Source organism: Ursus americanus, chromosome 8 (genome assembly GCF_024610735.1).
Source record: "Ursus americanus isolate L20-20 chromosome 8, mUrsAme1.1.p, whole genome shotgun sequence".
Classification (NCBI taxonomy): Eukaryota; Metazoa; Chordata; class Mammalia; order Carnivora; family Ursidae; genus Ursus; species Ursus americanus.
Window position 1 is genome coordinate 1,775,107 of NC_142134.1, and position 13,882 is coordinate 1,788,988.

The 13,882-nt window shown below is 43.7% G+C and overlaps 1 protein-coding gene across 7 annotated transcripts in view; it reads right to left on the reverse strand.

The window, feature by feature from the left end:
• The window catches only part of LOC123789071 (uncharacterized), an 81,263-nt gene that overhangs the window by 13,265 nt on the left and 54,116 nt on the right, over positions 1-13,882 (reverse strand). For 6 of the 7 annotated variants that reach the window (XM_087863938.1, XM_087863939.1, XM_087863940.1 and 3 more), the window contains 2 exons: positions 8,077-8,296; positions 3,346-3,408 (listed from right to left, as the gene is read on the reverse strand). In XM_087863938.1, the coding sequence (XP_087720064.1) occupies positions 3,346-3,408; positions 8,077-8,119 (106 nt within the window). In that variant the 5' untranslated portion in view covers positions 8,120-8,296. The remainder of the gene's footprint in view (positions 1-3,345; positions 3,409-8,076; positions 8,297-13,882) is intronic. The other variant, XM_087863936.1, reaches the window with a different exon arrangement.

The following is a 13,882-nucleotide window of genomic DNA, read 5'->3' on the forward strand; positions in this document are numbered from 1 at the left end:
ACACACCTGCTTTGCCTAAAAAGGACTCCTTTATGTTAAGCCAGACCCGGTGCTTAAGGAGTCACATAAAGGTCTCAGAAATGCTTTTGCTGACTGCCTGAGGACACACTAAGTGGCCATTTCCCAAAATAATGTGCATGATGCTCCCAGAATGAATTAGTTGCCTGACCTGACAGCTATCTGGTCCAACACGACGAACACCAGTTGACTGGTGGGAGAGAGCTTATGTACCTAACATACTCGTGTTCTACAACGTGTGAAACTCTATCATCTTGTGTGATTTCTTCCTCCTACACGTGAGCACCTCAAGCTAAGACCTCTTGCCCAGTCATGCAAAAGACCAGAGCTTCGCCTTTGCACAGCGCGCTGGATGCAGACTCAGGGGACCTGACCTGTGCATTACCTCACAACCACATGAATAGAGGCTCATGCTTTTCTAAAATTGGAGCTCTATGTGCACAAGGATGCAATTGTCTACATACAGAAATTCATATGTCTCCATCTTAAAACGTTACCTTTTCTTTTTTCTATGTTACTAACTCCCTATGTACATGCGTATCTATCCATCTCTGTCAATGGGTTTCTTGGTCTGTCATGGTGTGTGAAACGCTGGATACTCAATGGATATATGTAAAAACACATATATTCTCTATTTTCACTAGTCCATACCTCTGGGAGGGTAACACATTGAGTGAAAGCATATGGCTGATATTTTGTAAACCTCTAACTTAGGATAACAGCCAATGTAAAAGGTGGAACGTCAAAGAAAACGTGTGTTTTGCTACGTAAGCTGACATCTAGACACAGGCTTCTCGGCTGTTTTTGGAGACCTGGTTATATGAATGGAAGCAGCGTGTGCCCAAATATCTTGAAGTCAAGACACATTTCAGGAGAAGGGAGATTGAAGGCACATGAAGACAAAAGTAGAGGGCTCCACATGCAAGGATCATGGCAATCACTGTCCACCCTACAAACAAGAAAAAGCCTGAAGACACTGAAAAGTCAACCACTCTCGGATCCATGGAGAGGGGAGGACACAGGACAAACCCTGGCCCTGAGGAGACAGGAAAGGGAACACAGGGAATCCAGGTTTCCTGGAGCACAGACTCTCTAGCAGAATATACTGTTTCTCCAGCTCACCTGGAACATTCAGCAAGAGACCACATGCTGGGCCATAAAACACACCCCAACACATCTCAAAGAGTAGAAGCAATACAACAGCTGCTCTCAGACCTCTATGAAATTAAACTAGAGCTCAACCACAGCAAGAAATCTTGGGAAATCCCCAAATAGCTGGAGATTTAAAAAATGGTCAAAGAGGAAGTTTCAAGAGAAGCTTGAAAAGATTTTGAACTAAATGAAATGAAAACATATGTTGACAAAAATGTATGCAAAGGCAGTGCTTGGGAGAATTTATACTACTGAATGTCATTGTGTTGGAAAGTAAGAAAGATTCAAAGTGAATAGGCTTCCTCCTTAGAAAACAAGGCAAAAAAGAGTCATGTCATATAAAGCAAGTAAGAGAAAAAATATATATAATTGCAGATACCAATGAAATGGAACACAAAAAACTCTCAGACAAAATCAACCAAACCAAGACAAAAGCTGGTTCTTTGTAAATATCAGTAAAATGGATAAAGCTCTAGCCTGACTAACCATGAAGAAAGAGGGAAGACACACACTAACATCAGATGAAAGAGGAGATGTCACATTGAAAGGATTCTAAAGGAATACATGGAAAAATTCTAGGATTCCTGAAAGGAAAGAGGCCAATTCCTTCAAAGTCACAAAACTACCAAAACCCACTGAAAGGAAATAGATGATCTGAACAGGCAGGTATCAAAGACACTTAACCGATAGTTAATACATTTCCCAGAAAGGAAGAGCCGGCCCCAGATGGTTTGACTGGTGAATCCTATCAAATCTTACAGAGCAAAAAACAGTCTTGCTGTGTCATCCAGCCATCTCACTCCTAGGTATTTACCCGGTTGAGTTGAAAAAATGTGTCCACATGAAAACTGGCCCAGGAGTGCTTCTATCGGCTTGATTTATGAACACCAAATCTAGAGGCGACTAAGCTGTCCTACACCAGGTGAAGGGAGAAACAACCAGCAATACACCCTTACGATGCAATACGATTTTGTAATAAACAGAGCTGAGCTACTGGAGCACATAGCTGGCTCACTCAGTTAAGCATCCAACTCTTGATTTTGGCTCAGGTCATGATCTCAGGGGCATGATATCCAGCCCCACGTCAGATGGGTTCCCTGCTGAGCGTGGAGGCTCCTGAAGATTCTCTCTCCGTCTTGCTCTGCCCCTCCCCACACACTTCCACTCTCTCTCTCAAACAATAATAAAAAAGAGATTAAAAAAATAATTGAGCTATCAAGTCACAAAAAGACATCGATGAATGTGAACTGTATAGATAAAAGTGAAAGAAGTCAGTCTGGAAAAGCAACATGCTTTACGGTTCCAACTAGATGACATTCTGGAGAAAGGAAAGCTATAGAGATGACAAAAGGTCAATGGTTGTTAAGATTTCTAGAGAAAGTGCAAAGGCATGAATAGGTTAAACACAGGATTTTCAAGGCAATGAAGTTACTCTGTACATGGTGGATACACGACTTTACGCATTTGTCAAAACCCATACTCCTGCACAACACAGAGCAGACCTTCCTAGCGATGCTGGCCTTCAATGAGTATTAATATCGTTACACTGGTTTGTGATTCGTGACATGTGTTCCACACTGATGAAGCTTTTAAGGATTGTGGAAATTGTGCGCCAAGGGATAAGGGTGATAGGGAAACTTTTTATATTATCTGCTCAATTATTATCTTAATCTAAACCTATTCGAAGTAATAACGTCTATTCATTAAAAATAATAAAAGATCTATTTTTCCTAATATTTAACAACAGACTAATGTCCATTCGTTAGCTTCACTATACCTACCGTGAAATGTGAACAGACTTGAGTTGCAAATGCCATTTGACTCCTGTGGTTATAAACTAATGAGTGGCCAGCTAAATTAAAATTTTCACATGTGAAACAAAAATAATATGGCTTGGCATTTTTGTCTTAAATATGGGACACTGAAAACTAGTGTAATGATTCTTCATCTTCTTTTTTCTTTTAGAGACAAAGAGAGAGTGTGAGCAGGGGAGGGGCATAGGGAAAGGGAGAGAGAATCTGAAGCAGGCTCCATACCCAGCATGGAGCCCAACACGGGGCTCAGTCTCATGACCCTGACATCATGACCTGGGCCAAAATCAAGAGTTGGACACCACCCAGGTGCCCCTAGAATAATTATTCTTGAATCAACTTAATGAATGAATTTCCACGGTACCTTCAACAGGGTCAGAAGTGGGGTGAACCTTCGGCTTTATTCTCCTGGCCAGCTTCCGGAGACCTAGAGAAAATATGGATGTTTTTTTCACTTTTGTTTTTTGTTTTCTCAGAGACCGTGAGAAATGCATGACAACAGAAAGAGCTGTTGACATCTTGTTATCAGAAGACCATAGAAAAAGGGATGATAAATTCATCAGAGTTCAAACTTTTGATCCCATGGTTCATCATTTGCCTAGCAAAGCCACCTGAGTCAGAGAGGGCTTTAGGAAGGTCTTAGGGTTCATATAGCCTTCAAATACCCCACAGAGAATGTAAACTGATGTAGTCACTATGAAAACACAATATGGGACTTCATCAAAAAAATTCACAAAAGAACTACCATTACACCCAGCAATCCCACTCTTGGATAAGAAATCCATCTGAATTCAAGTCTAGATTTCAGAGAAATATCTGCCTATGTTCGGCAGCACTATTTACCAAAGCCAAGCTATAGAGACTACTTAATGTTGAGTGGGGGAGCCGGGACAGGAATGGAGTTGGTTCCTTGGGGAGAGAGGTCCCGGAACACCTGACACCTGCCCAGACACCTGAGATCAAGCCCTGCAGCCCTGAACCAGGGCTCCCTCATCTCTTTCTCATATCCTCCAGCCCCAAGTTGTCTGTGGGAGACAGTGGATGCCCTGCGGGAGGTGCCTGAGCCAACAGCAAAGTCCAAATCCTAGCTCACCTTCGCACATCTAGGTTTCAACCCCTGACCCAGAACACAGTGCAGATGCCCCTTGACAAGCCCCTCTGAAGGGCCAGGGGAAGCCCAACTGTGGCCAACCTCCCACAGCATTCACCCTACTAGCTGTCTGATGTGGAGCCTTCCCCGGGACCAGTTGAGCACCCTCAGAGACCAGTGGTCTGCGGGGCTCCCAAGCTGATTCAGAACCCAGGAATTTCCAAACTAATTGTCACATGACAGCTCTACCAAGAATTAGCTTCCCTTCAACTGACCAACCCTGGCTGAGCAGTTCCTGTGAATTAACTGGGAAAATGGCCACCTGGGCTAGTGCTTTGCTGGTTTAATAAATTAAGCCTATGACCTCTAGTATCTCACTGGTATTGATCTAAGTAAGTCTCCAAACTGCCTGGGCTAAGGCCTGGCTAAGAGTGAACCGGGACTGCACTGGCTCTGAATGGGCACCTTCCCTGTTCCTTCCTTCCTCCCCCAGATCCAGTCTTTATAGACTCCCCATCCTTCTCTAGACCCTGCAGTGGCAGGGGACCAAGCCCCACCTCCTTTGAGAGGGACCCCTCAGGGGCGCCTGTGTGGCTTAGTGGGTCACGTGTCTGACCTGGCTCAGGTCATGATCTCAGGGTCCTGGGATCGAGCCAGGCCTCTGTTTCTGCACTCAGCTTGGTGCCTGCTTGTCCCCCTTCTCCCTCCCCCCACCACATTCCCCCTTGCTCACCGCTTCTGCTCTCTCATTCTCTCTCAAATAAAATCTTTTTTAAAAAAAAAATCAGGGAATATACAAAGGACACATAGAGAGGGACCCTTCCATACCCACACCCTGGAGAAGGTCCCCCATCACGACTCTCTGTAAGGATCACCCAGACCTGCTTTTGCATTTAAATCTATCATCTGCTGTATACTATTTTGCACGTGATAATAAGCAACCTTTTATTGAGAGACTTAGATTCAGATCTAAGCACGACTTTCTGTTGCATTTCATCTCACATCCTTTGTGAGGAAGCTCATCAATTGTTGACGATTTGTCAATAATGAAGTTCTATCATTGAAAACCAACCACCATTATTCATTTGATGCTGTTTGACTTCTAGTCTTGCTTTGCAAGGCTATGTGTATATAGTCATGAAGCATGGCCTCTCTCCATGCTTGCACTTACTAGCCAACAATGGGAGAGCTCCGGAAGGAGCAAAGGCCCCCACTGGAGCATGGACACTCCCTGGCCCAGCTGGACAAGTGCGTCCAAACAAGGATGATGGACAGCAGGCTGTTACAAGTGTTTGAGTTCTTGTAGGTCACTGTCCCTAAAGTGTGAAGTTCATGGCATTCAAGCATTTTTTTAGGGCTCATGGGGAGAATGTTATCAAATCTACAACACTATGTCCCCGATTCTTTTCTGTTTTTAAAATAGGCTCCATGCCCAACATGGGGACTGAACTCATGACCCTGAGATCAAGAGTCAAATGCTCCACTGGCGGAGCCAGCCAGGCACCGCCCAGCATGCTCCCTATTCTTATTCTATTTGTGCCATGCCCTGAAGAGTGACCATGCCATGACATTAAATGGCCAGGCACTGACCAGCTCTGGACAGAAGGTTAATCATGAACTGGTTCTTTGAGTCTTATTTTTCCTTGTCCCAGGAGTGTCCCTAAGCTCACAGGATTTCGGCATGACTAGGGCTTACTCATACTGACAATGCCATCAAATACCATGAAAGGGTCTCCTCCATTCTGACCAGATTGAGGTGAGGTGCTGAGGAGTAGCCCAGCGTTCAGAGTTTGACTGGCTTGTCCTAAACGGTGCCTCCAAACCCTCAGAATCTTTGAACTGAACACAATCATGGCTTCAAATGAACCAGGCTTTCTACGTCCTTTTCAGATGAATGACTATGGCAAGATCTGGACTTCTATGGCTCAAGAGCTTCCCTGGGCTATGTGACCACCGAGCTGACCTCATAATGACAAACAGTGTTTGGGATTCCCCTTGGTTCAGGGAATTCCTGACATCCACGCAGATGCCAAAGCTTCTTTGCACAGTAACTACTGATCCCATGGCTGAGTCATAAGTGCAGTTCGGCTCAGTACTTAGAGCACAAGCACTGGACTGCAGGCCTGGGTTCACCTCCTGGCTCCTTTACTTAGAGGAGTTCATGAACCTGGTCACATTCATCTCTGTGCCTCCGTTCCTCCACCTGAGGAATAGGGAGAGGAAACAAATCATCGCATAAGTGTGTGATGAGCATTGAATGAATGAACACCTGTCACGTGGCCAGAAAGGTGAATTAGAGGGTCTAGATCTTGTTTGAGATCTCACAATTTCACAAGTTCCAGAGCTGGATTCAAATCTGGGAGTCTGAGTTCCCAGACCATTGCTCTGTGACACACAGCTGCTTTGCCTAAATACAAGCATTTTACCCCAACACGATTTCCTTTGGACAGAATCAGAGGCAAACAACAACAACAACAACAACAACAACAAGAGCAACAACAACAAAAAGCAAATGAGCAAACCTATTGCTGTCTCCCTGAATCCACTCTCTGGGGCCCTTGTCCACAAATATCCATGACTGTTCTCTAGAATGTTCCAGTTGCCTGTCTTAAAGTCAGCAGATCAAATGAGATGAATCCCAGTGTAAAGGAAGGGAGGGTCACTGTTACAAAGTCTTGTGTTTTCAAACATGTGAAACAATGCCATCTTGCATTATTTATTCCTCACACAAATAGAAGTGCCTCCAAACAAACTAGGAGTTCCTGAGACCCTTGTCAACTCATAGAAAAAAAAAAAAAAACATAGCTTAGCTTTTGGGAAGAGATCTGGATGAAAGTTCAGGAGAATGAAGAAACACATTACATCAAAACCACTTTAATGTAGACACGTTCTGTTTTCAAGCTACAATCCTATGTGCAAATGTATGCAATCATCTCTATATACATATATACTTATATATATAATGTGTGTGTCTCTGTTCTTGTGTCTACATCACCTATTTTTCTTTGTGCATCACTAATAATCTGTGTACTTGGTTATTGATCACTCATTAACTCGATCCATTAACCAGTTACCCATCTTTCACCATACATTAAAGGCCGGCTATTCATTGCATCACCGAGAAAAAAAGGTCATGCTATTGTCACCATACTTACGTCTGGGGTGCTGAATGGGATGGGTGGTAGCATACCATTGAAATCTCTAGAAAATGTCATTTTGGATAACACCCAAAGTTCTTAGAAATGGAAATGTGTGTTTGGGGGTCATAAATTGAAACGTAGACTCTCATATTCTGAGGATCTCTTTGGGACAACTATTGATAGGAATGAACCCACATGTCCCCCAAATCCTGAAATCCATACCCCTTTGGGGATGAAAGGTACAGGGCAGACATTGTAAGACACTGAGAAAACAATGATAAATGTCCTCCATATAAACCTTTCTGGGTTCACTCTAAATTTCAAAAATGCATAATGTGAATATAGAATTTAGGATGCTTAAAAAAACTTAAACGAGGGGCGCCTGGGTGGCACAGCAGTTAAGTGTCTGCCTTCGGCTCAGGGCATGATCCCGGCGTTATAGGATCGAGCCCCACATCAGGCTCTTCTGCTATGAGCCTGCTTCTTCCTCTCCCACTCCCCCTGCTTGTGTTCCCTCTCTCTCTGGCTGTCTCTATCTCTGTCGAATAAATAAATAAAATCTAAAAAAAAAAAAAAAACTTGAACATAGACACTGCCGTATTTTTCCCCCTTGAGAACCTAGGGGTGACAAGTGAGGGGTGCAGGATATCATAGGAAGTAGTCAGTTGTTCTCCATGGAGGACAAAAACCAAGGCTGCTAGCTCAGTAGAACCACCAACAGTAGAAATCAAAGGATAAAACAAAACTATAAAACATATGTAGATGAAATTGGGAGAGAGGAAATTTTCAATGATGAGAAAAATGGTTTGAGAAAGAGTGAACTGAGTCATAGCAAACAGCATTCAGAAGATCATTATGAACATACCATCACAGCAGGAACCACAGCAGTAACCACAGCAATTTCCCATTCTGAGTTGGAGCAGCAGAGCAAACACCAATCCGCAGGAATGGGTCAGCTCAAAGAGTCCCAGCTGGAAAGGACAGCAGAGGTGTGGCTCAAGTCACCATGGCGATGGTGTCATCATAGACCTTTCAGAGTCAATGCAGCTGCACAGCGGCCAACTTCTGGTGTCAACAGGGCCTGTCTTCACAGACAAGGGGGGCATGGGAGAGTAAATGCTTTGTTTCAAAAGTTGAACCCCAGTCTCAAACATTCTCCCTCTTTTTTTTTGAAAATAAATGACATGAAGGGGGATGACCTGCCACCCCCCCAAATAGAGTCACTAGCCAAACTTCAGGGTGAAGAGGGAAAAGAAAAACAGATTGAGAATAAATAGAGGTCCCACTCTTGATTTAAAACACCATCCCCACCCATTCTATCCTCCGGAGTCACCAGACATTTCTACAACAAAGTTTAAAATGGGTCCCAGATGAAATGAAGAGCAGTGTTCACAGAAATTCCATTCTTCAAATCATATTTCTCTAAGCATATACTAATGAAATTATGTCATTCTCTCACTGTCTATGCATACTCTCTGATTTTTCTCTGTGTATAGCTGAGAGGACGTACTTAGTTACCTCTCAATCTTTGTGAATTTCTTGGTCAGTATGTGTATGTAAAGCAGACTCTTCACTGAATAATGAGGAGGGAAATATCACTGTATTTTCACCACTGCATTTCTGTAATAGTGAACGGGTTGAGGGCAATACATACAACTAGTACTTTTCTAAATGAAGTATTTTAAATACTCCCCAAAATGCAGCGTTCAGTGTGTGTTCTGGCTCATGGATGGGCACTCAATAGACACAGGATTTTGATCTGTTCATGAAAAGTAGCAATGGAAACGGAAGGAACCAGCTCCAAATATACATAAAGAAGGAAACCTTTTAGAACAAATCCAAGTGCCATGGACTTAACCAAGCAACTACAATACATGGTAAAAAAAAGTGTATGTAGTCGGGGAACCTGGTGAATCCTTGGACTCTGAATTTTGGCTCAGGTCATGATCTCAGATTCGTGAGATCAAGCCCCAGAAAATAATGGCATAAAACAACCCCTTTACTTTGGTAAAGTATTACTTTGGTAAACCTGGTCACAAGGTTAGGAATTCATCCAGGACACAATGCTGACATTAGAAAATGAAAGGTTTCAAATATCCACACCCAGGATGATCCCCACTAGGTAGAACTTGGAGTCCATGAAAAGAGCAGCCCTAGGCCCAGTGCCAATAAATAAATGAGGGCTTTCTATTTCTCAGATCCACAATCCAGAATCCAAGTTTGGCAGGCAGTTGGAACTTCCTGTGTTAGTGAACAGATTCTTTGCAAATGTCCAAATCTATTCTTTGCATGTTCCCCAGAGCTACTTCCCAGTAGGGTGGCCAGAGGGCAACCAAGGGGAGTCCATGATGCCAGTTGTATAGCTGAACCTCTCAGCACCTCTTTTGGATTCTATCTGAGCCAAATGCCCACTTTGGACACTCCTCAGGGTAGCAGAAATCATGAGGCTGTCATTGGGTGTATCTACATCTGAGGTCATACCCATTGGAGAGAAAAAACAAATTCAGCCACTGGTCAGAATGCAGAGCCTGGACATAGAAGAGGCCCACATATTCCTTTTGCATTTCAGTGGCTTATCTCTGCTCTTTCCACAGTCAATAAACCTTCCCACAGAAATCTGTCCTGAACATCGAACTCAGGACTCAATTAATGATGCCTATAAGAGAGACCTTGTCTCACGATCATTAAGCAGTGAATCAGTACAAATGTTGTAAGGAGAGAAATAAGCAAGACCAGACATAGGGGGCAGTATGATTTTTGAAGCCTTTGCTTTTTTTTGCACTCTGGGGTAGTCACACCCTTTTCCATATCAAAAGGTTAAGACACACATTAGTAGTATCATTTTTCCCCCACAAAGCCGAGAAAAAGGACGAGACTGTGTTACATGTCTTGTGAGGGAAATCAAGAGATGAGGCAGGTGCTTTCCATAGGGAATAGATTCCACCTGAGGTTTGGCATGGCAGGGAGACCTTCCACAAGGGCACCAATCAAGAGCCCAAAGGAGGTGGGGAAGCAACAGGAAAGGAAGAGTGTATGAGGCGATCGCTCTTCCAAAGAATAGATGTCTCACAAGAAACCGATCTGTCCTGATAATGGACTCTGTCGGGTGGCTCACTTGTGTCCAGAGCAGGACTCAACTGTCAGTCTTTATCAGAGACCTACCAGGTCACTCTGCTCTGCACTTGGGACTGAGGGGCACAGGCCCATAAAATGCCCAAAGTCAGATAATTCCCACCTTTCGTGGGGAACCAACTGTGATATCACAATCTCTGAGTCCTTAGTGACAAAGGGGGCAGTGGGGTCATTTCGGCATCCATGGCTTCACCTAGGGAATAGCTCTCAGCTAGGCTCCAGATCTTTGATCTTGGAAACCAACTTCCCCTACTGCCCCCTGAACCTGACTCCATTCTTCCAAGAGACCACAGAGCACAGAGGACCCCTATGGGGGGGCTTTATGCAGTCAATTGGTGCAGTGGAGGGAGGAGATGTGTTCATGTCTCAAGTACACCCATGTGCTCTATTTCCTGACACCAACCACAACCAACTCGCCAAGTTCTCCAACAATTCAATTCATACTCCACGGATTTCAGGGCTCAGTCCCACAAGTCTGTCCCCACTGCAGAGCCAGTCACAAATGGGGTGTTCAAGCTACCCACACTTCTGCCCAACCACAAGGTCAGGTATTCCCTCAGACCCCCTCCTTAGGCTTGATAATTTCACTAGAATGACTCACATCCACAAGTGGATGGATAAAGAAGATGGGCTCCATGTATAAAAAGGAATATGACTCAGCCATTCGATAGGATGAATTCTTACCACTTACATCGACCTGGACGGAACTGGAGTGTATTATACTGAGTGAAACACAGCAGTCAGAGAAAGACAAGTATATGGTTTCACTCATAGGTAGACTCTAAGAAACAGTGCAGAGGATCATAGGGGAAGAGAGGGAAAACTGAACTGGAGGTCATCAGAGAGGGAGAAAAACCATGAGAGACATTTAAGTATATGAAACAAACAGGGTTGCTGGAGGTGAGGTGGGTGGGGGGATGAGGTAATTGGGTGATGGGCATTAGGGGGGCACGTGATGCGATGAGCACTGGGGGGTATACACAAATGATATATTATTGAATACTACATCTGAAACTAACGATGTACTATATGCTGCCTAATTGAACTTAAATTTAATAAAAGGAAAAAACAATTATAAATACACTGTAATAAAAGTTATGTGAATGAAGGGGGAAAAATATCAACTCAGAAATCAGGAAAGCACTTTACTTACATCGACCAGTTTATTATAAAGAATACAACTCAGGAAACGCCCAATGGAAGAGATGCGTATAGCAAGGAAGGTCTAAAGGGGGTGGGGAGTGGTGGAGAGCTTCCACGCCCTCTCTGGGGGAAAAATCACTTTTCCAGAATATTAATGTGTTCACCAACCTCTTGTTCAAGACTTTTTATAACCCAATCTTCAGCCCCCTCCCCTCACAGATGGCCAGTGGCTGGGGCTGAAATTTCCAATCCTTGACTCCCAGTTTGGTCCTTCTGGTGACCAGCCCCACTGCAATGCCATTTCTGGGCCCCGCCCTATGTCAGCTCTTTAGCCTAAACTCTGAAGAGGTCTGTTGGAGATTTTATGACTAACAGAAGGCTCTCCTATCCCTCAGGAAACTGCAAGGATTTTAGGAGTCCTGTGCCAGGAACCAGAAATTTATTTATTTATTTATTTATTTATTTATTTATTTATTTATTTATTTATTTATACATAAATATTTATTTATTTATTTATTTATTTATTTATTTATTTATTTATACATTTTCCACAAAGCACTTCTCCAGAAATGCTAGGCAGACAGGACATTGGCTCGCCTCTTCAAACTACTTCATGGTGGCTTCCCAGAGGGAGATCACCTGGACAGCTGAATGGCAGGATCATCTGTGATTTAAATGCTATTGTTTCCTGAAATCCTTTCATCCTTAAAGTGGAACTACCTAATGGGTCCTAACTAAATGTCCTTTCTAGTGCTAATGGGTCCTAACTAAATGTCCTTTCTAGTGCTAACGAATGAACACACAAAATCAAGGGCACATGGTCCAAACCAAGAGAGATCTGAAATGCCGATTGGAAACCAAGTCTAGAATCCTCACTGGGCTTTGAGCTGAGATGGGAGAAGGATCCGAACTTAGGTGGATCCCCAGTTCTGCCTGGAGGTCCTGCCTGGCCCAGACACTAACCCAGAGCAGGGTTGAGTTTAAGGTGTCCTGACAGTGCAGAATTCTCCACCTTCTAGATCAGGGCTCTCTGATAAAAACCTAATGCAAGACACAGACATGGTTTCATGTTTTCTAATAAGCACACTGGAAACAAGAGCAATGAAAATGGTGAAGTAAATGTAAATGATGTTTTGGGTTTGGTTTTGTTTTTTAAGGAGGCTCCTGCCCAGTGTGGAGTGCAAGGCAGAGATTGAACACACAACCATCAAGACCTGAGCTGAGATCAAGAGATGGTCTTTTAACCAACTGAGCCACCCAGGCACCCTAAACAATGTATTTTTAATTCACTATCCCCCAAATGTTCACATTTCCACATGTGACACAAGAAAGGTGGCTACATTTCAAGGGCTCAAGAGCCACTCCGAGCTGGTGCTACCATATTGGACAGGGCAGACAGAGATCGTTTACATCACGGAATCCTATTGGCCAATGCTGTTCAGGCTGTCTCAGGCTATACTGCACTTTGATTTATGAACATCCTGAAATAATCCACTTCTTCAGACTGAGTACTGAGACTCACATCTGTGCCTGGGATTCTCAAACTCAGAGTCAATGTGGGACAAAATTACATACATGTTGCCAGGCATGGGTGGTAGTAGCTCAGTAACAGTTTAATCAACCTTGTCTATACTCTCCATCTTGCTCTCTCCTTAGCCACCCTCTGTAGAATGTGAGAAACCCATGAATGGAATGAATGATTATCAATCATTTTAATGAATGAAAATAAATTAATGTAGGGCTCCTCTCTACTCGCCTTGAATCCTGGCCTCCAGGTGTTTACACAGTGATGAGGCTTCCATTGGCATTCTTGCTCTCCCTGTATTTACATCCCATCAATGTCTCTTCGGTCTGAGATTATTTTTACTCCATTAAGGGGTACATAATAGAATATTATACCCAGAGGGTGTATCTTCCCAGTTCTCTGGACACATTATATTGGCTTCCAGTGGTCCCCAAACAGGGAGTGCTTTGGCCCCCAGGGAACACTTGGCAATGTCTGGGTACATTGAAGGTTCCCAACTGTGGGGCGGGTGCTACTGGCATTTGGTGGGTAGAGGCCGGGGATGCTGCTCCACACACTACCAGGCTCCCTGCAGCTCCCACAAGAGTTCCCTTGCCCCAAATGTCAACAGAGCCAAGGTTGAGAAGCCCTGTCTTAAACCATGTCTGCTAACACCCTTTAAGAAAAATGGGGGTTCCTAGGGGAGCCCCGCATTGGGCTCTGCATTCAACATGGAGTCTGCTTGAGATTCTCCCCCTCCCTCTGCTCCTCCAACTCACGCTGTCTCTCTCTCTCTAAAACATACAAATAAATCATTAAAAAAAAAATGAAAAATGGGGATTCCTCCTGATCTCTTTTAACCCAATATTAAACGGTCAATATCTATCTCTAT